At 34.6% G+C, this 24,262-nt stretch overlaps 1 protein-coding gene and 1 long non-coding RNA gene across 2 annotated transcripts in view; one reads left to right on the forward strand and one right to left on the reverse strand.

The window, feature by feature from the left end:
* LOC127832085 (interferon-related developmental regulator 2-like) overlaps nucleotides 1-9,492 on the reverse strand; it is a 31,763-nt gene extending 22,271 nt beyond the window's left edge. The window contains exons 1-5 of the mRNA XM_052357261.1: nucleotides 9,317-9,492; nucleotides 6,344-6,463; nucleotides 5,885-5,969; nucleotides 1,631-1,711; nucleotides 945-1,140 (exon numbers count right to left, since the gene is read on the reverse strand). Of these exons, the coding sequence (XP_052213221.1) occupies nucleotides 945-1,140; nucleotides 1,631-1,711; nucleotides 5,885-5,969; nucleotides 6,344-6,463; nucleotides 9,317-9,338 (504 nt within the window). The 5' untranslated portion in view covers nucleotides 9,339-9,492. The remainder of the gene's footprint in view (nucleotides 1-944; nucleotides 1,141-1,630; nucleotides 1,712-5,884; nucleotides 5,970-6,343; nucleotides 6,464-9,316) is intronic.
* A 10,713-nt stretch (nucleotides 9,493-20,205) lies between these two features.
* On the forward strand, nucleotides 20,206-22,766 carry LOC127832096 (uncharacterized). The gene is made up of 3 exons (XR_008026689.1): nucleotides 20,206-20,493; nucleotides 21,395-21,486; nucleotides 22,018-22,766. It is a non-coding gene; the product is annotated as an uncharacterized LOC127832096 (long non-coding RNA).
* Nucleotides 22,767-24,262: the final 1,496 nt, after the last annotated feature.

Raw genomic sequence — 24,262 nt, forward strand, 5'->3', positions numbered from 1 at the left:
TTTGTAAAGCATGCATGCCCCCATATGGGCTGTCAGTTGTAGTGGCAGCCATTGTGTGATTATGTTTTTTGTAACTGTGACCTTGACGTTTGACCTAGTGACCTGAAAATCAATAGGGGTCATCTGCCAGTCATGATCAATGTACCTATGAAGTTTCACGATCCTAGGCTTAAGTGTTGTTGAGTTATCATCCGGAAACCATTTTACTTTTTCGAGTCTCTGTGACCTTGAACTTTGACCTAGTGACCTGAAAATCAATAGGGGTCATCTGCCAATCATGATCAATGTACCTATGAAGTTTCATGAACCTAGGCGTAAGCGTTCTTGAGTTATCATCCGGAAACCATCTGGTGAGGACGGAGACCCCACGACACCAGTACATAATATAATCTGCAAATGTGGTCCTAAACTGCATCCAAGAACGAGTCACTGTGACATTGACCTTTGACCTAGTGTCCTCAAAATCAATAGGGGTCATCTGCCAGTCACGATCAATGTACCTATGAAGTTTCATGATCCTAGGCCTAAGCTTTCTTGAGTATCATCCTGAAACAATCTGGTGAACGGATGGACGGACCGACCTACCGACATGTGCAAAACAATATACCACCTCTTCTTCAAAGGGGGGCATAAATATACATAAACCAGTCCATATTTTTTATTTTAGATATTCCTCGATTCTTTTTTATTTTTAACCAAAGTGAAGTTTTAGATATTGTTTTGTTTTTTTGTCAGACATGAGGACCAACAGTTTCCAGAATAATACCAGACCTCAGCAAATTTTATCGTAAATATCAGAAGTTTGATGTCTTTTGCATGGGTTGCAGAAAGTGTCTACATAAGCCCAAGGCATTTAATGTTATCAAGCTATATACAAAAAGTTATAAGCTCAAACTAAACACATTCTGGACAACACTCGTGACACACTTCACCTCCAGACATACCTCCCCGCGTGCTTTAAGCGACGCTGCCGTGTCATTCATCAGCGTGAGCAGCACGGGCCTGGCGTCCGTGAGCAGTTCCGCAGCGTCCTGACCCAGCTGGATACACAACAGCGCCACACAACGGGCAGCCAGCGCCTGCTCCTCACCCTTGCCCTTACGCAGACAGCGGATTATAGCGTCAGCCACTGTCACCTTCCTGTAAATAATTTTTTTAAAGATATTTGATCGCCAATCCTTAGAGCTTTTCTTCATTCGTAATCTAATTATGATTTTTTCATTCTTAACCTGTTTATAGTCATTTTATGTCATCATTCTCGGCGAAAAAATTCCAAGGTAGACAAGGGATTTCAAATGAAGCAAAATTTTTTTTTTCATGCAAGCATTTAAAAAAAAAATTATGAAATATGATCAATGGAAAAAAGTCAGCATTTGTAATGCTTTCCATCAGTTACTTGGATAGTAGATTTAATTCTGTAAGTTTTTTCAATGACTGCAAAAGCCTGAAAGGCCATGTGGTCGCGTATCTGATAAGGGACCTGTGTTGGAGTCCCACTGACAGGTGAGACATATATGTACAACCAATTTTGTCTAGCTAAATGTATTAAATTTCTTCAATACTTTATACACAAACCTTCAATTTTTTTACAAGGTATTTATGAATAGCAGATACACATTTTTTTAATTACCTATCAGCAAGAAATTCAAACAGGTATTTCTTGGAGAAGGCTTTATTGATGCTCTCCAGACACGTCTTCCTTCCCTCTGCACTGAAAACAAATTTTGACGGGGTATACATTAGCACTAGCCTAAATGTGGGCATCTGGAGTCAAACCACTAGAGCACCCACTTTATAAAGCTTTATTGGGAAAACCAAACATTAACCAATTTATGCCTAGCGTCTAGAAAAAAGGCCTTGGCAAACAGCGTAGACCCAGATGAGACGCCGCATGATGAGGCTTCTCATCAGGGTCTGCGCTGTTTGCTTAAAGGAATTTCTGTAATAAATATTCTAAATATAGAAATAACAAGAGCTGTCACCATAGGATGACATATGCCCCCTATAAACGCTTTGATAGAAGTTATAGCATTTTTCGAAACCTAAACGCAGATTTCGAAACCTAAACGCGGACCCTAAGTTCAAGGTCAAGGTCACAGGGGTCAAAATTTGTATGCGTATGGAAAGGCCTTGTCCATATAAACATGCATACCAAATATGAAGGTTATATCTCAAGGGACATAGAAGTTATGAGCATTTTTCGAAACCTAAACGCAGATTTTGAAACCTAAACGCAGACCCTTAGTTCAAGGTCAAGGTCTCAGGGGTCAAAATTTGTGTGCGTATGGAAAGGCCTTGTCCATATACACATGCATACCAAATATGAAGGCTTTATCTCAAGGGACATAGAAGTTATGAGCATTTTTCGAAACCTAAATGTAGATTTCGAAACCTAAACGCGGACCCTACAGTACACTCCACGCGTTTTCCCCAATTTCCCTCCATACTCCGCGGGTTTCGACCTGGAGGGAGATTAAGAAAATCCCGCTATACGCGGCGTTTGCATGATTTTGGACGCGGCGGTTAACGATCGGCAAAACTGATAAACCGACGCGGCGGCCCTCGGCGTTGGCAACGCGGGGGAAACTCCGCGTTTTACGAGATAACGATCAATTTAATTTTGTTTGACTTCCTGATTTTCAAATAAAATTACATTTATTACAAGTACATACATGTACATGTAGTATAATATTTACAATTAAAAAAAAACAACCAAGATAGATCGATCCCGACGTGGTTGTAGAAGTAGTTGTGGTTGTATAGAAAACTCGTTGATTTACGACACACAAAACGTCGTCTTTTAACTAATACTTACCAATTAATATAAACACAGTTTGCAACATTGTTTTTATTTTGATAATTTAATCCAACGTTTTCATGTTAGCAGGTGATTTTCTATAATGAACATGTATACAAATGACCAAGGACCCTAAAAATCTCGCAAATCTGTGTGAATTACAGTTTGACGTAATCAAAGAAAAGCCGCTTCCTGTCTATAGGCATAACTTACTCAAGTAAACACGTTCAACGAATGCATAAGGAATGGTTTTAATTGTCGGAACAAAGTCTATTCTCTGCTCGCTAATGCATTGATTTTCTCTTTGTTTGTAGGTTATTCCATTGATTGCTAAAAGGTGGTAACTATTGAGTTGATAATTGCATTTAATATTCACAGTTGTATTCTTGTTGCGTCGACATTCTAAACAATGTTTACCAGTAATTATGGACCAAATCGGCAGAGTGACATTCACACATGTTAATCCCTTTTGTCAAAACACCGAATACAGCAGTCTACACAATAGGTCAGTAGACAAGCTTTGCGTGTTTTCATAACGTCAAACACTTAAAATCCAGTTCCGTCCAGATGTCTTCTGTAATCAGTTTACAGTACAATTAGTGTTAAAATAATTACTCTACTAAAATACCGTAACGATAAAGATTCGGCGTGTTCGATTTGAAATTATTTTAGAGGAAATATCAACTTATTCGCGATATAATTTCGTTAATAAATACCAAAGAAACTTTTGACCGAAATCAACAATGTTCTCTGCGCTACAAAGTTTGTATCAAAAAAATCAATACACGCACGCTTTGCAGGAGTATACATTGTACCTTGACCTTGTACATTGCAGCATAATTTTCGCGCGCTTTTGTCGGGAAATATACATGACTGTATATTGGAAGCATTTGTAAACGTCGTGTTAACAATTAAAAATCGTAGTGTGTTTCGGATTACTAATTATTATTCTCATTTGGAAATTTTACGGAACATTTATTCTTGTGTCGTATGTGTTATGATTTAAATATTAAATTGTCAAATGTATTATATTAGACTAATTCATATTGTAGACGTACCTGTGAATTAAAAAACATAATTTTTATACGTATTAATTTTCTATACAATTATCTTTTTATACATGTACTACAGTATTTAAACAATTTATTATAACAATGTTTTTATTTTTTGGCATGCCCAGTAGCACACTGCTAACGCGGCGTTGCGCGGCGATCACTGATAAGAACGGAAGGTGTCTGCATTTACCGACTACTGGTCATGTACGTAATTCCGGCCTGTACGTAAAAAATCGGCCACCTGTGTAAAATCATTTTCATGATCTTTACGCACATATTTTGTTTTTATTTAGAAAAATCAACATGAAAACCATCCCCACTCGCAATATTTTGCAAATGTAAGAACCATATCACCGTAAACTTTTGTGTTAAAATGTCACAAATATAGCAGGAAATATTTGGCTCATGGGGAAAGTGATGTCATCATATGTTGCAAAAATTATAATCATATAAGAAACAAATATATTTGATAAAATTATTTTTATTTTATCTAATAAACTTTAATCAAAGTTTTACCAATTTATTGTACAAAAACTTATATTCAAAACATACAAATCAGAACCTAAATATAAATTTTTAATATATGAATTACCTCCCTTTATAAGAATTTTGCTAGATTACATGTTTAAATATTATATATAAGCGTTTACTAATAATCAACACTGAAGTCAACTTTTCAAACAAAATGTGTTTACTTTTTTAGCTATGTTTGAAAAAATTTATTAAACACATTAAATACAAATATTTTTTAATGAACTAGCAGTTTCCCCATTGTTTATATTTATTAAAATAGGTAGGGGGAGTAAATGGTGTAATAATTTCGCATTTATTTTAAATTTCAAGTCAAAAATTTTAATAGTATAAACATTGATTAATACTCTGAAATTGAGGACATTTGTCAAAAGATATTGCTTTGTAATTTTACCTGCAGATCAAACCGAAAAGTGGCCGATTTTTTAGGTACATTTAACCTACGAAAATGGATAGTTTACATGTCATCATTTTCTGTTCATTAAGTAACATTCACCGATCTAATTCTATTTAAATTTTCATGCTAGGTGAGTTTTGAACCCAGGATTATATATGTGAAGTTTAGTTTCAACCAGTTGCCTAACACTAAAGATTTTTCTTAAATAGTCCCAAAAGTGGCCGGAATTACGTACATGACCAGTAGCCTAAAATAATACACGCCGCGGGAATTAGCGAACGCGTCGTAACGCCGAGCGTTTTATCGAGTTCACCTCGCTCTTCCAACGCCGCGTGAACACTCGCTAGCAGAAAAAACCCGCGGAGGGAGCGCGTTTTTTGGGGAAAACGCGTGGAGTGTACTGTAACTTCAAGGTCAAGGTCACAGGGGTAAAAAATTGTGTGCGTATGGAAAGGCCTTGTCCATATACACATGTATACCAAATATGAAGGTTATATCTCAAGGGACATAGAAGTTATGAGCATTTTTCGAAACCTAAACGCAGATTTCGAAACCTAAACGCGGACCCTAAGTTTAAGGTCAAGGTCACAGGGGTAAAAAATTGTGTGCGTATGGAAAGGCCTTGTCCATATACACATGCATACCAAATATGAAGGTTATATTTCAAGGGACATTGAAGTTATGAACATTTTTCGAAACCTAAACGCAAAGTGTGACGGAAAGACGGACAGTCCGATCACTATATGCCCCCTTTTCTCCGAAAGGGGGCATAAAAATACTAAGACATCCCTAATCTTGGAAATAAATTGATCCAATTTATAAGGATGGGAGAGTCCACTAGGCATAAATAAGTTAACATAATAGTGAACATTCTAGGATCACAACGGTATATGAGGGAGCTAAAAGAACACAGGCTTGAAAGCCTTGAAAGGTGATCTTTTCTATTTGCTTAATCAAGGAATTTCTCAGGCTTTCTTTCTTTACATTTCCCAAACAGTATTTTTGCCAAACTAACTCTTTTACAACCAATAACATGTCAGAAAACAATAATTCTTCTAAACCTTTGCAAATCTATGATGAAATAATGCTCATAACCTTTAATACCTTTTTTGAGACAGGCCCTCTATTGCGTCTTTCAGTTTTTCTTCAAAATTCTCCTGACTTGCAGTCTCATCAACTTCATCCCTCTCTAAAACAGGAGTTTTTATGTAAAACTCATTGTGATAACCACTCAGACATGACTGATAGACCATGAGAGATTAGGAAAGAAAAATATCTTAGTCATCAATAATTCATGAGGCATCGCATTTGTTTCCTTGTTCAATCCTACATGGGGTACCAAAGCCAAATTTTACATAAAAAGTAAGAACACTTCATTGGAAATAAATTTGACCCCAAACTCACCATTATAGTATGGATGGATACTAAATCCCTAAGTTGCTCTAATTTTGCTAATAAATAATGGACTCATGCTTATTAATAAGCACAATAATTAACAGAAAGTTATCATAACAGAAAAACTGATCAAGTCTTCTATAATGCCATGGGGTAACAATATATTACCATTTTCGGGAATGCTGTCGGGCTGGTCCTCTGACAACACACTGGCTGTACTCCAGTTGTCTGCCGTGTCATACTCCTCATCACTTGGGGTGGCACGCACTTCGGTAGGCTTTTGGCCTCCTGAATGTATGTTAGTCTTGTCCGTCATGTTTGACGAAAAATATATTTCTCGATGCTTAAGTTCAGCTGACAAAATGTTTTAAATTCAATATATTTCAATAAACAATTGACACAAATATTTGTAGATAAATTTATCTATGTTTAGATATTAGCATTATATAATTTAACACTTAAAAAATAATAATAATTTGAATGTTAATGTCAATCTAAATTTAAACAAGAGCACCGCCTTGCGGGTGCAGACCGCTCATCTATTTTCTTTTTAAAGGTGTACATGTATGTAAAGTATCATTTTCAATCACAAAGGAGGGAGGGGTGGAGTGAAGAGGGGTGTATAGTGTGGGGTGTGGACATTTATTACATTATTTTCCAAAAATGTGAAAAAAAATGCCAAAAAAAAAACAAATCGGGAGGGGTGCGGGGGGGGGGGGGGAGATTCTTGGGTGCGATGGTTGGACAGTATTTCAAACATTAAATAATAAAAATAAATATTTGTGTTTTTTAACCGTTTAAAATAAAAAGAAATTTGGGGGGGTGGGGTGGGGGGTATAGTGTGAGGGTGTGGTGGTCATTTGTGAGATGATCTAAAAAAAAAAAAAAAAAAAAAAAAAGGGGGGGGGGCGGGGGAGAGGGGGGAGGGCACGGGGGATGGTTTGGGTGGAGTCTAAAAGAAAAAAAAAAAGAAAAAAAATTAAGGGGTGGATTCGGGTGGGGTGAGGGGGGTGGGGGGGGGGGGGGATTCTTTGGTGCGATGGTTGGACAGTATTTCAAACATAAAATAATAAAAATAAATATTTGTGTTTTTTAACTTTTTCAAAAAAAAAATAATTTGGGGGGGGGGGGGGTATAATGTAAGGGTGTGGTGGTCATTTGTGAGATGATCTTAAAAAAAAAAAAAAAAAAATAGGGGGGGGGGGGGAAGGGCACGGGGTATGGTTTGGGTGGAGTCTATTGTGGTATGTCAGGTAAGAGTAGTTTTGTCAAAGTATCAATCAAATCTAATCATAAATAAAGAAGTTATGGCAATTTTAGCAAAATTTAATAATTTGACCTTGAGAGTAAAGGTCATTCAAAGGTCAAGGTAAAATTCAACTTGCCAGGTACAGTAACCTCATGATAGCATGAAAGTATTTGAAGTATGAAAGCAATAGCCTTGATAGTTAAGAAGTAAAGTGGATCGAAACACAAAATTTAACCATATATTCAAGTTACTAAGTCCAAAAAGGGCCATAATTCCGTAAAAATGACAACCAGAGTTATGCAACTTGTCCTTTCACTGTACCCTTATGATAGTTTGCGAGTGTTCCAATATCTATGATACTTTAGGGGTAAAGTGGACCAAAACACAAAACTTAACCAAATTTTCAATTTTCTAAGTATAAAGGGCCCATAATTCCGTCCAAATGCCAGTCAGAGTTACATAACTTTGCCTGCACAGTCCCCTTATGATAGTTAATAAGTGTTGCAAGTATGAAAGCAATAGCTTTGATACTGTAGGAATAAAGTGGACCTAAACACAAAACTTAACAAAATTTTCAATTTTCTCAGTATAAAAAGGGCCCATAATTCTGTCAAAATGCCAGTCAGAGTTACATTACTTTGCCTGCACAGTCCCCTTATGATAGTTAGTAAGTGTTGCAAGTATGAAAGCAATAGCTTTGATACTTACGGAATAAAATGGACCTAAACACAAAACTTAACCAAAATTTTCAATTTTCTAAGTATAAAAAGGGCACATAATTCTGTCAAAATGCACGCCAGAGTTATCTAACTTTGCCTGCCCAGTCCCCTCATGGTAGTAGGTAAGTGTACCAAGTTTGAATGCAATAGCATTGATACTTTCTGAGAAAAGTGGACCTAAACGCAAAACTTAACCAAAATTTTCAATTTTCTAAGTATAAAAAGGGCACATAATTCTGTCAAATTGCACGCCAGAGTTATCTAACTTTGCCTGCCCAGTCCTCTCATGATAGTAAGTAAGTGTATCAAGTTTGAATGCAATAGCATTGATACTTTCTGAGAAAAGTGGACCTAAACGCAAAACTTAACCGGACGCCAACCCCGACGCCAAGGTGATGACAATAGCTCATTTTTTTTTTTCAAAAAATAGATGAGCTAAAAAATGAACAGTTTAGATCTAATACAATTTTCACTGTGGTTATTATCCATATCATTCATGTTGTTTTATTTGTTTTTTTCTGATTATAAATCATTAGTCATTTGACTGACTATTTCCGATTGCACAACAGCTGGAAAGTTACTATAAACATATTAAGGCAAACACATGTACAATCAACTCAACCCCTTTTCAAGGAAAAACATGAACTTTAAATTCACATATTTTATAATATCTTGTTTTGAATCTCATCAATCAAATTTAAATAAATGATTGTTCTATTTAAAAGAACAAAATCTGTGTTACTTTGTTTCTATATGCCTGACTCATTTTATAGATGGGTAAAGAGTCTTTAAACATTTTAAATACATGGACGCAATAAAACATTCCTTTGGCAAGTCTTTATCGACATTTCAAAATAAAAACGTCAGATATAGGATGTCATTTTTTTGTTGAAGCTTGTAACTTTTTTTTATAACACGAGCTTAATAAATTAATAATATGTCAACATACAAACAAGGAATAAAACTTTAGTTTACCACAAGTTAGAATTCAATTCAATTCGAGAGTTGTCATACGACTATAACAATATTAAACACCAATTGAATAAAAAATAAACCAACGACATATGTTGTTATTTAACTTATTGCGTGGTTTACATGTTGATCACGTGTGTTTTCGTGGTTCATGTTTTTCAAGCGGTAAAAAAGCTTTGGTCACGTATGAACAATACTCACCCCTTTTACGTCCCTTCGGCATTATTTTCTAAAAGAATTTACACTTTGATAATGTCTAAATTTTTCTAAACACATTAACCTTCGTATATGAAACTCCGAACAATATAAATATGATAAAATAATCGAAAACTCGCTCGGCCACATGGACATCTTACTATCGGAGGGAAGTTCAAGGTTGAACTGATTCTTAAAATAGACAAGAATTTCGACAGTGACTGGTTTGCGACAACAACCGGGGTATTTGTCGATAAATTATATTTCACCATTTTGATATTTCAATTCGTTGCGTATTCTCTGGGTAAACCATCAAAGATAACTGAAGAATATATCAAAATAGCATTCCAAACAACAATCTTACTCCTTAAGAACATTGAACTTTTGAATTTTAACTACCATACTGTAATGTGCGGTTTGGTGAGCAAAAGGGATATTGTTTACTGGTACAGTTATCAATGACTATGTGGGTAGAGACACGGACTCTAGATGAACACAATATACGCTCCGTGGCAGAGGCAAGCCAGAACGCATTATAATAATAAGCTAAGTTTTGGTGATCTATTTCAACGCACGATATTTCAGAACAATACAACACTTGGTAAAAAGATAATAATAATTTTCCTTCTGATAATGTTCCGGAGTTTCATTTTCCTACCGTTCATAATATATCAGATGCAGTTTAAAGTTATTTATAGAAACAGAAAACACCGTGTATTAAGCACTTTTATTTTAAGTTATGAACCTTTAACAAGTATAATATTTATTTATCATTAAATTCATAATTAAATTCGGTCGTGTTTGCTTCAACCATTCGGATCCCAATTACGTGTATTACATATCAGTTTACCCATATGAACCCCGCTGTGGTCCCAGCTAGTGTCCCGACAATTATCAGCGTTGATTAATACACAGATGCGGAGGGAGCACTGTTATAAACTGTTGATTAGTCAGCAGAGAGATGATACCATTATATAGGTTATCTGTATAGTGCTTCAATACACATTCTTCAACTGGGCCTTTTGTTTTCCACACAGTGTATTGGTCTAACATACAGTATCATATATTTATATGTGATCTTTTTTCCAGACCAGTGCGTATTTAGGTCTCATTAGCCGCCATGTACTTGGTTCTTCAAATCCAAAATTATTTAAAATTATATTATTAAATGAACCGTTATAAATTTGACCACGTTTGGCTCACATGGACAGGTCCCCACATACACGAAACCTACTGACGCAGAGTGACATGTAAACAAACTTGGAACACATACGGGTTATGTATCAAATAAAGAATAATTAAATTAGGCATTTATGGCAGGACATATGCTAATTCCTTTCTATGACAATGTGATACTGGGTCACTATGTATTTCTAGAAAACTATTGAACAATTATGATGACATATTGTACCCAGAGCAGCTAGCGTCAATGTTGAAATAAAACTACGTAATCCATTTAAAAGCATAGTTAAATCGTTTATTTGACATCCTTCTAAAATCAGGAGTACTCTACTCATGTGGACACTTTGCAGCGGTCGCTTTTGCATGCTGACGTATGTTAACCTGTATGTACGGCTGAATTCTTTTGACATAAGGTCATAATATACTAAATAGTTTCCCTATATATTTGTTATTTAATGTAAAAGCGACAACTTTGAGCGAAAATAAATGCAACATTTTGCATATAAAGACCCACATAACCATGCCTTTTCTCGAAAGCCATTCTAAGCGGAATCGATTTATGCAATGAAAATGATATGTCATGTTCAAACCAAGAAAGAACTTGACACGAATCAAAATCGGCTGTTTTTGAAACTCTTTTTTTTACGGCCGTTTTCTAGTGTAATATAAGCTTTTTCAGAGCAATGTTTTACTATAGTCTCTTAGTTAATCATATTTCAGTGATTTAGTAGTGAACGCCTATTCATATCCTACCACATATCTCCAAAATATAAAACAAGAACAATAGTTTTAAGTGTAAAATATGCCTTCGAGTCAACTATAATATATTTTTTAGAGAGTATAGCCCTACATCACACGATCATTTAGTATACTGTAACCACTAATGATACGTCATACAATGCTTACGGACAAGAACGGAGAAACTCGAACATGTCTCAGCTAATCAAATTACTGGGTATACGGACAATACGGACCATGGACCATACGGCCCAGGTCGGCGGACGATACGGCCCAGACTATCGGACCCTACGGACCACATGTTTCTTTATATTATTCTAAAACACGAATATACTACAATACTGTGCTACCATTGTTCTATGAATGAGTTAAAAATAAATAAAACAGGAAATGAAACGTTTGTGTCATATTTTTGCAATAGTTATTATTACTCTCAGATTTTAAATTCATTTTAATGTTGTCATCAATTATTCATTTAAAGGCTCTATAAAGGTCACAAATCCAATTATTATGCATATCAACTGGTCTAATTTTTACCGGATTTCAGTTACTCTTGCAGAAAAACTGCTAATAACACAGCTTAGGTACAACGTTGTCAAGAATTATGGAAGATAAACCCGTTTCATAATTTGGAAGAAATGTTTACATTTTTGCAACTAACGTGATGTGTAGCCTCAGAGCGTTGACATATGCTAATCAAATCGCTGAAGGCACCGAAGATGTTCGCTATTGCATAATTTAACACGCAATTCATTTTTCAAAATCAATCGCAAGTTTGAAATGAACACACGCCATTCAACTTTATAAAGTGTGTGTCATAGCGCACGGGTCGAGTTTTGAGTGCACTTTTTATCTTCCTTATTATTTCATAGTAATAACTAAGACAAAATAAAAACAACATGCTTTTTGGAAGTTCTGAAAGCATAGAAAGTATGATGAAAATGGTAATGAGAAATACAAAGAAAATTTGCAGTCACCATCATATTAAAGGAATATTTTTTATAATATCAAACGACTATCTCACCAAGAATGAAAATTCCGTGTACAAAACTTTTGATTTTTGACACCATATACAAATTCAAAATATACAATAATCTTCGTATCTTGTATATGGAGGAATGAAAGTATATAAACATTGCTGTTTATGCTTTACTTGTTACCCGAGCAGTTCACACGGTGTCAACAACGCTAACATAAACATAGGTATAGAGCACTAATGCGCTTTTAGGCGTAGCTGTTTCAGTTTTCATCTTAGTGACTTTTACATCACGCCAACAGACACGCATGAATATTTTCGAATATTTAATAAGCTGATTCGAGATACAACCTCTGAATTTTTGCTACATCACTGCGTATGTGCTCAATTCAAAGGATGTAGCACTGTTCAGTGTAAGGAATTCTGGACTACTCTCTGTATGCTCAAACGACACAAATTGTGGCCCTGTTACAATTACGCGTTACAATCCATCTCGCAGAATTTCACTTTCGCCTCCAAGATGAGAAAACAATCATTAGCGAAATAGTATAGTGTCATGATAAGAGAAAATCGTTTAATTATCACACCACAATGTTTGCCGTACTTGGTCAGCACGTCTGGAAATCATTCCTTGATGTGTGGATAGGCTGCCATTATTAACAAGTTTGCTATTTTGAATTCAATTTTGTATCAAAAAGCATTGTTCTTAAATCTGGCCTTTTCAATTCGCAATGAGATTTGTAATGACCCTCGTCATGCGAATATGGGTCTTATTCCATATGCGCCCATCATATAAATAGCCCACTCAGCTATCCCTCCTTCTGGTAAGGAGAAACATAACATATTGAGTGATTTTAAAGCGAACAGCATCGCCTATGGCCTGACTGCACAAAAGCACATGTTGGGATTAACAAACGCTTGTCGAAACGCATAAGACCCATTTTCGCATGGCGGCGCTATTGACGTGTGATTAAATTGTGTCGAAAGAAAACTGCGTTTAAATCAAATATAAACATACGATATATTTCGATAGTGAAGAAAGATACTCATAAAAAGGCATATGAGGACACATATGAAGTGCTCTCCCGTAGTATATTTTTTATTTACTCACACAAATGTGTGGTTTGACAATGCTAACACACATTTCATGCGGTGAATATGCAGCTTACAAGTGAAAAACACAACACAATAGTCTAACTTTTGTTTAATTGTATTTAATTATTTAGAAAAGTAAATTGCTAACTTTATTTCAAAGTCAGCGTATACGCCGACTACATTTTTAAAAGACATTTATTGTTATAGATATATTTAATATAATATATTTAGTTGTTTTCGGTTTTACCGATTATAAAGCATTTTCGAGGTTGCCTATAGTATGCCTGTAGAAATTGGTGAACTCATATCCAACTGTCTATGTATTGAGAACTGTGAATATAAACAAGCTAAACCTTCTACTAACCTTCTACTATTGCGTTGCTAGCACCCGTAAATACAAAAGAACGCCGCTATCCGTTGAGAACCAAAGAACGTTTTCCAGAAATACCCGCTGTAGAAGCATGAACGAGGTTATGAAACAGGTCATTCGTATTATTATGATAAATTGTTTGTTATATTCGGGTTTAGCTAGGATGAAACTTTTTTTGTTTTTGTCTATCGTATCGCTGAAGTTATTGTTGAACTTATGTTCAACGTTTTATAAATTGAGAATATAAATAAGCGTCAATTTTTTCCCGAATCTCTCAATTTACGACCTGTACTACGTCATTGAGTTGTATGTGAGAGCGTAACCTATTGCGTTGTTATCGCCCGTAAACTTTCCTTTGTTTATCGACAGGCGCATCTATTAAAGGTGCCTTTTCACAGATTTTGGCATTTTTTAACTTATTCATTAAATGCTTTATATCGATAAATGTAAACATTGGATCGTAAAAGCTCCAGTAAAAAATCAAGAATAAAATTAAAAAAAGGAAAAGAACATTGCCCGGACCAGGTTTCGAACCAGTGACCCCTGGAGTCCTGCCAGAGTCCTGAAGTAAAAACGCTTTAGCCTACTGAGCTATTCCGCCGAGCACGCTTACTCGATGTATTTTATACCTTATATAAGCAATCTTCGTAGTTTCACAAAATTTAACGACAAAAACAGAACTCTCCAAATTATTCAATCGTTTCGCGTTGCAACGCTTTATAATTTTTAGATTTTAAAATCGTCAAAAGATGCATATAATAGCTATATTAGACCATGGTAAATGTTCAGTATTACTGTTTCCTCACACATATAATAACTAAAACGAAAACTTGCGAATCTGAAACAACTTTTTTCAATTTCGTCAATTTACCAAAGCGTGAAAAGATCCCTTTAATAGCCTCATATCATGAATGCCAAAACGCCCTCGAAAAAAAAGAACCACGTGACCAAATAGGACGCTAAACGCAAATACCATGCGTCTACGACTTTTATTATGTAAGAACGCTTCGCAATTCCTTTGAAGCCGGGGCCTTGTGATTGCTATTACGTAAAGAATTGACCTCTAACTGAAGTAAGCAAAGGAAACGCAGCACCTAATTGACCAGTCGCCAAATTATCGATCGCTCCGCCCACATAGTCACGTGGTTTAGTGATAAGAAAACTCCGACAAGCAGATCGCAATTATAGCGGATTACGTGAGGGAAATTCTATATTTGTAATGATGTATTATGCTCTTTTCTATAATATAAATTATTAAAGCCGCACACTAAACTAAACTGCTTTGTAAAACGTTAATACAATCATAAAAACTCTAGAGAGAAATGGCGTAATCAAAATAAATGAGTTAACGGCAGACTGACTATCAGAAACGTTTCTTATACATATTATATAGGGAGTTGATGATAAATCCGTTGTAAAAATGAGCATTTATTTCATATTGATTTTGAACTTGTATTCAACCGTCTGACAGTGAACACGGTGGCTATTCATATATAATTTTGAAAATATTTTATTAAATGCAAATGACATATCCATATCATGATGGGTTTTTTGTTTATTAAAAATATTTAGATCTTTGTTTTATTGTGTTATTTTTAAACAGACACCGATTTTTTTTATTTAGATATAAATAAAATTTTGATTGTAACCATAATTTAATACAATATAAAGAAGTGAAACTCCAGCTGCTGGAGCAGTATTGAATTTTCATTAAAAACAATTAGTTGGTCCTTTATTTAAGGCAAGTGACCGATTGCCCAAACAGTACAAACAAGGTTTCTTAAAAATAATAAAAACACAATACCGCTACCAGCCTCTGAAGGCTGAAAATATAACAACATCGAAGATATGTACGGGGATAAGCCTAATTTCGTGGTTTCATTAACAGATAGTCTAATATGCATTTTATTTCATTTTTGTTTAATGCGAACCTGTTACATTTCACTATCAAAAAATGAAGTGTTGGTATTACGGTGCTGTTCACGAACATTCGAATTGAATACATTTAGCATATTATGCATTTGCTTATTTATAACAAGATATGGCCCTTATATGTTAATTGCAATTTTCACAGTTCTCCCCGTATCAATATATGTTGTATTAGAAATGTTGTTGTTGTATTATAAGCCGTACATTTTACACTTGAAGTCGCTTTAAGGCTAAGCCGCGTTGAAATCACCTTTTTGTTGTTTTTACTTTAGTTAAAACAATATTTAAGTAAACAATTTATAATGATTGCCCTTGTTTATGCTCCACAGAAAATAAATATATAATTGGAAATCATTTAAGTAATTAAATAGTTTTCTTTTCTTGTGTACAGTACCTAACAATGCCTTAATGTTCCTTCATTCTGAGATCCACGCAACATACTGTTATTTATTAATCATCGACAATTACGCTGACATTAATAAGCACGTGTGGCAATTATTATGTTGCCCAAACTGCTTAATAATATTGTGCATCAAACGGTATAACACGTTTTATAGAACACACACCTGGTGTGGTTAAACTATTTATTGTGTTTGTTTTCTCATTACTCGTTCATATGTTCAAGAAATAAAGATAAAATAATAACCTTTTATAAAGTATGTATAGCACCTACAATTTTGAATAATGATCGAACAGTAATGATCATGCATTTGATATAAAATCTGTGTAAACTCTTAAAAAATACGTCCATTCCACATGTACAACACGCTTTGTTTGTCGGACAAAATGGCGGCTAGATAAGCGTTGCTGAGGGGTGTGTGAAAAATCGATATCTGATTGGCTGATCGACAAAATGTGGGCGGAGTTGGCGACTGGTCAATTGACCCATTCCTTCTATGTGCGAAGGCAGATTGAATTTTACTAATGTATGGTTTGCCTATAATAACACACATTATACTGCGGTAAATATGCGACTATAATAAGTAAAAAACACTATAATTAAACTTTTGTTTTGAATTAAGTTATTTAGAAACCAAAATTCCAAACCTTATTTCAAAACAGCAAGACTACATTTTTTTTAGAGAATATTCTTGTTATATTTAAAAGTTTTTTTAACAGTTTCAGCGATAATGAAACATTTTTTATGTTGTCTATCGCATCCCTGTAATAATTGTTGAACTCGTGGTCAACGTATTATTAATTGAGACCTGTGAATATAAACAAGCGTAACCTTATACTAGTGCGTCATTCTCACCCGGACTCCCCTTTGTTTATCGCCAGCCTCAGATTTATGAATGAGATGAGCGAAAATACTACGTCACGCAGACGCAGCAGAAAGTGGACTATTTTAATCATTCATAAACAATCTCCTCCGCGACACGTACACTACGATCTTTGTTTTTAAACATAATTGGAGATCTCAAACCTCTTGCATAAATTTTACAACTCTTTCTTGCGCGGATAAGTAAGCGGGAATTGGGCTAATCGTACCTAGGCCGTACCGACCTGAATTTTACACTAAGCACTTTAGACGGTCGCTAAAGCGACCATCTAAAAATAGCCGAAAGAAAATTCAATTTTAATTCTATTTTAACAACTTTTTACCAGCAGAAAGTAACTTATTAGATCACTACAAACGTTTTAACCATTTAGAAGAGACCTACTTTGTGAGTGATACCGGAAAACGTTAAAAGTCATCGTTATATTTTTGGTGATCTGAGTCACTTTCACTTTCACTTTCGCGAGTAAACAGCGATGTAAATAAACTGATTGTTTGTAAACACAAATGACTTGGAGGACACTTTATTTTGAGCTCAAAACAAGTTGTATTGCTCATTTTTTTTATTATTATGTCCAATAGCATATATATATATATATATATATATATATATATATATATATATATATATATATATATATATATATATATATATATATATATATATATATATTGTTTTTTGATAACCTTTATAAATAAAATATGAAAAAAATATTTAAAAATCTGTAAATAATTACGTATCTTCACCTTTATAGAGCCTTTAAGCAGTACGCATCACGCAAACATGCAATTTTATTGACAGAATATATTTTAATACAATTGTAAATTAATACTTATTAAATTTAAAACATGCCGCGTGGTGAAAACGGTAATAAAAATTTATAACACAATTATTAAATATAATACATGCCGCGTGATGAAAACGGTAATAAAAATGGCTTACATCACAAAAAAACTGCACATGTGTTTCTATATTAACAAATAAATGCAAACAATACATGCTGTATCAATGTATGTTTAGACAACACATTTTTATTCCTCTTGAATGAAGTTGAGCAGTCAAACGTATATTTTAAAATTGCAATAGGGGTATGACACTCGAATAAGTGACTCGTACGTTTGCATATTGGATACGCCCTATTTATGACACCTACTGATTGATCTTATCTATTACAGTAATTGATAATATACCCTAATTGATTAACACGTCTGTAAGTACCAATTAAAGGTAAAGTGTGATAATCGTTATAATTGTAGACATCAACGGCTTGTGTTTGCATATCTGGTACGCTATTTATAACATAACATAAATATAGATTGATGTTGATAATTACACTAATGAATAATATACACTAATAGAGTGAGTACGTCTTTAATTACTAATTAAAATTTAAGTGTGACAATCGTTATTATTGACAACAATATAAATATCAGGTATGGACATGGTCTTGCCATATTCGACAAAATGCCTGCGCCTCCTTGTTTATTCTGCTTAAGGAGAATTCACTCCACCTCTAGAGCGGTTACTTGTGACAAGTGCCAACGGTGGCATCACATCCGGTGTGAAAACACTGGAATAACGGAGGACGAGTATGACGAAGCAGTTCGAAACCAGCACGAACTGCGCTTTGTATGTATGAGGTGTCGTCACTACGATACCACCGATGATGATGAAGACATGGATGTAGATGCCGAGGAAGTCAGTCACCTACAACAGCGGGTGCCTAATGGACCGATGGTCACGGAAGAAACACAGGCGCATCTGTTGTTGAACGAAGAGGCCGATACTTGTGATGTTACGGACGCTGCAGCAACAGACCACGCAACGTCAATGTTTGACGTCTGTAGACCTGAACGTGTTGTGGAGTTGGAGGAACAAGAAACGTAAGTAATAATAAAAATAATACAACACATTAAAAATAAAATATAATAAATAAACAAAAACAAAAAGATCTCAATAAACACAAATATCAAACGAATATTTGTTTTTTAGTCTCATAATAATAATACCATAATAATAAAAGATACCAGAGTAAACAGAGCCGTGCTATCCAAGGGCGTTTGTAGGCGACTTGGGACCGCTACGGAAAGAAAGAGATCTGTATGAGTGAGTTGCTGAATGAGTGCTGTAGATTGTATGGACCTGTGTGAGCGATTGAGTGAAATGTCTGATTGTTAGCTTGTATATATTGACAAATATATATAATGGCTTGTATATATTGTTTGCTCTTGTACATTCGTTTGTATATATAGAGAGAGATACGTACGAGTGAACTGTTAAATGGATGTTTTATGGACCTATGTGAGCGATTGAGGGGAACGTCTGTTTGTTGACTTGTATGTTATGTTTGTTCTTGCACATTCGTTTGTATATAGAGAGATATGTACGAGCGAACTGTTGAATGAGTGTTGTAGATTATATGGACTTGTGCGAATGGTTGAGTGTAAATGTATATGTACGTTTTTTTGTTTGCTTGTATATTATAAATGTTTGTTCATGTACATTCGTTTGTATATAGATCATCCATAATTGTTATAAACGTTTTTCTTACAGACATTTGTCAATACAGGTATTTAAACATATATCCATATTTTTTTCATTGAACAGCTATTGTTTATTGCAATGTCATTTTTGTATCAATACTTACTGATTCAGACATGATCCGTCCGCACATGTTCAAATAAAAAAAAAGTATGGTGTGATTAATGTCATTACAGCCACTTAAATATTTTAATTAATTTATTGATACATTATTGAAAGAAGTGAAACACGAAATAAATATAAATTCAGACAGGTTCCGTATGATCCGCAAATCTGGGCCGTATAGTCCGCTAATCTGGGCCGTACAGTCCGCTAATCTGGGCCGTATAGTCCGCTAATCAGATCCGTATGGGCCGCAAATGTTCAAATTGAAACAAGTATACTGTCATTACTGTTATTACAGCCACTTTTAATATTTTATTAAATTTATTGATACAATAATGCAGGCGTGGAATATTAATTTTTCCATGTTCCATATGGTCCGAAAATCTGATCCGTATGGTCCGCACATGTTCAAAAGTATGTAGTCATCAACTTTAATATTGTAGTAAATGTATAAATACAAAAAAATGAAGAGGAACACGAAATGATCATTAATTCGACTGTGTTTTGTATGGTCCGCAAATCTGGGCCGTATAGTCCGCAAATCTGAGCCGTAAGGTCCGCTAATCTGGGCCGTATGGCCCGCTAATCTGGGTCGTATAGTCTGGGCCGTATGGTCCATGGTCCTTATCGTCCCTAATTCAAATTACTGTATTCACCGGAAGCAGACGAAACGAATTAAAACGTTGGCAACGTACTGCATACGATTTGACCACGTGACATATTTACATATAAACAAAAACACGCGGATTGCGACACAACGTGGCAAGACAGATCAGAAAACGAGTCGTGTCGAAAACTCAATTATTTAAGTGGAATTATGACATTTGACGATTCGGAGTGTGTTATGAAGAAATCGGAATTACTGTAATGGATAATAAAATGGCAGAAATATTGGAAGTTAAAAAGTCGAAGAAAACGCGTCGTGGAAAGAAGAAGGGCCGAAATTCGGGAACAGTTTTGGGAAAAGGTAATGAATACGTCCCGACAACGTTTTTGCCGCTTTCATGTCGTAATCATCCGTATTCGAATTTCATACACGAGAAAACACATCACATGTTTGGTAGGCCTCTTAGTCCGAAAGCGCCTCAAAACTCGACTCAATTCCTTATAGAAGACAGTGGGAATGACAAAATCGACGTCGTACAACGTTTACCAGTTTGCTTATCCTCGTTCCAGTTAATGGACATGGTAGTTGAGCCAAAATTTGAAGATTACAGCGAGAAGTCTTTATATGACGACGAAATAAAAGCGATGAAAGGCGCGGAAGAAGAGTACAGTCTGATTTGCGAATTAGACACTGATAATTTTATAGCAGAAGAGTTTGAAAGAGAGTTAAATTTGGAAGTTGAACTAAAAAGCAAGAATGACACGTATAGAAAAACTAGAGAACTAAAGAGCTGCTCAAAAGATGAAATAGTCAGGAGGCTTTTAGCGTTAGAGGACCGACTTCGAAGTATTGAGCTAGGGGAAACAAAATGTTTGAAACAGAAAATTAATGATTTGAAGTCAAACAATATGAAACTGATTCAGGAAAACTATGTTCTAGAAAATTGCGTTCTATATCAAGAGTAAAAGTAGACAACTTCGAGTACGACTAGCAAACATTTGTAGTTAATTTGGAGTACATGTATACTGTAATTAATTAGCACAATGTTATAGTATATTATACAATGTTAAAGATATTTATATGTATTATGACGTACCTAATTTACTCTTATAACTGCCACTGTACCAGTATGTCTATATATACTGTAAATATTGGTTGAAATTTCCCCACAGTATAACTTGTTTATATTGCAATATTGTTTTATTGATATGATGCATATGTTATTATGAACATAAATTATGAGCATAGTTTTCCCTTTCAGTCTGAGGAAAAGACAGTCGGTCGACCAGTGACCGATCAGTAAACCTACTGTTGACTCTACCTTTCGCCCCGTTTAAATTGGGATGTGAAAAGGTAAAGAGGTGTTTTGGAGCATTGTTTAAAACATTGAAAATTTTATTTAGGAAATATTTCAGGGTTAAGTGTCAAAGAAATAGGTCCAAAGATTGAGGTTATAATAGTATTGATAGAATAGCCTAACATGTATCAAGATCTTAGCATAAGGTTTAACTCACTAGTAGTCACTACTACGGATACTTGTACATTATAGATAAAGACATAACTAAAAGATATGAAACCGGTCTAGAATTTCTAGTAGAAATGTCATTTGTGAACAATAATGGATAAAAATGGCTGCATGCACATGTAATTAACATTTTTAGCTCTTGGTTAAATTATGAGATCTTGTTATATACTAGTTACACAGTTGTACACACAAAATAGCTTGAAATGCATTGCTTAAAAGTTTTACTTTGTGTTTATCCAATTTGTTCAGTGATCAGACTCGAAATATCGTGCCAAATGAAATAATGTTTATATATTTCATTGTTTTGTTTGTTCAAACTTCAAAGCCTGTGTTTCTATACAATTCCTGATACTTTTCAGAACAAACGAAGGTTTCCACTGGTGCTTAGCAAGCAATGGGGACCACTGTTCCACAACAGTAAAACTGTGCACCAGGACGGAATATGAGGCCTTTTGGATAAGTCTGGAGGCATAAGTCCATAAGTGGTGTCCCAAAGTTTCTTTATGGTGCACAAAATCATAGTTACTTGATCACAGATTTCTAATTTTTGTATGAATAAGAGGCTCTTTGAACGTGGATATACCGGGTAATGACATTTTTACTAAACAGCTCTTGAGTTTATTTATATTGTTTTAAGTGATGTTGAAAACTACTCTTCAAGAAACCAGCTTATGTGATATCTATTTTATATCCTTTTTTGTACAAGATTGTGAGTTGCCATCAATCTGTGAACAAGGAACTTGATGTTGGTATTTGATTAATGCAGCATTGCTGCACAATATGTACTACTGTACTTGACATTTTAATGAGAAAAGTATGCGAGTACGATGTGTACAATTACAATCTTAAGAATTAAAATAGTTTGAATATGTGTTTACAGACTTAATTACAACAAAATCTTGTTTTCAGGTGCAGAATAGTCATAAGGGTATAAATGTAGCTGCTAAAAATCACTGTAAATTGTAATATAAAATTGTTATTTTGATTTTGTTCCTTTCACAGAAAATCACTGAAACTGTGGTGTGTTTACTGCATGTTTTATTAATTTCATGTATGTTTTATTATATGACTTTAAAGTGTTTTATGTACAATAAATTCTAAAATTGCATCCATTCTTGTGTTTGTCATAACAACATTCTGAATCAAAGATAAAATTGTTAAAGATCAAAATAACTTAATTTCTACGCGACAAAAAAGTACCTGTGTAAAAAGCATAAAAAAAGCAGACTGTTTTACGCTGTAAACTGGCTCTGGTCGAATTCTTAGTTTTTAACTTGTATGAATGCAGACATGGTAACAATAATGGTGTCTATTATAGATAAAGACTATCAAGTTAATATTAACCTTCAGGCAATAAGACTGGTATCATGTATAGATACTCTTTTACATTTATAAAGAAGTTGTTCAAGTAAAATTATCCGGAAGCCAATTTTGATTAACTATGTGTTTAATATTTAAGCAATAAACGAGCATAACAGGTATAAAGTGAGGCACTGGATTCTGTTTTATAAAACATCGTACATCAATAAATTTAATTTTTCAAATACATTTAACAGTTTTCAAGAAGCATTAAGTTATATATGATTTTATAAATTTAAGTTGCAACTTAAATTACATTTGTGGATGAAATAATGTTCCCTGAATTGCCTTACATTTCCTGACTTAAATAATGCGAAATATGTTGGGGGAAAAAACAAACCCTACTTACCCTGAAGAATTATCAGTGAGATTTCAAAACATTCAGTCCTTAGTGCCATCTGGAAATTGAAATTGGCTCATTTAATGCATCGCAAAAAAGAGGTGGCACCAGTGATTAACTGTTGTGCCATTGTCAAGCATGCTTATTAAGCACCAAACACATGTATGACCTATATTCTGACATTGGTTGATTGGAGTTTCTGTCCAAACAAACTTGTATTTGCCCAAACAGGACATTGACCTTTAAGTGTGAGCTTGACCTTTAAGACAAGGGGATGGGGGTCATACATGTGGAGTCATGGGAAAGTAAAAAGTTGCTAAGACAAGCGCTCAAACATACACTCGGCTATTGTGACTGCTATATAGAGTATTCCACAAGCTGGCTTTAGAAAAATCCTTTTCTTAAGTCATATCTATAAATAAGGAATACTGGTTGCTAATCATGACTAATGTTTTGAACTTTAATCAAATAGTTTGTCAGACCATATAGTTGTCACATAATCATGCATTAAGTGTCCACATTTAAAATACAAACAAATCTAATTACAAACTGTTTTTGACATAGATGAGAAAAATCGTTTTCTGTTATGTTCATGGGGCATAGAAAAAATTATCATCAAAACAGAACTTGTCTAAAGTTTCTAAACATCAAGTCTTTATGTCTAAGAAAATTGAAAGAGAAATGCCAAAATGTCAGTCTTTTTCGGCGTAAGCTGCATAAGCCAGCTTTTCACCTTAGCCTGACCTTTGTAAGTGTCCAATAAAATTTCCCGCGGCTAGGTACGAATGAATACACTTCATTTATTCCATTGGCTGATTTGAGTATACCACCAGAACATTGGAAACATATCCGCGTCTTTGTAACACTGTTTTACTGTATGAAACAATTTTATCTCGAATGAAAAG

The sequence above is a fragment of the Dreissena polymorpha genome, chromosome 5, assembly GCF_020536995.1.
Source record: "Dreissena polymorpha isolate Duluth1 chromosome 5, UMN_Dpol_1.0, whole genome shotgun sequence".
NCBI lineage: Eukaryota > Metazoa > Mollusca > Bivalvia > Myida > Dreissenidae > Dreissena > Dreissena polymorpha.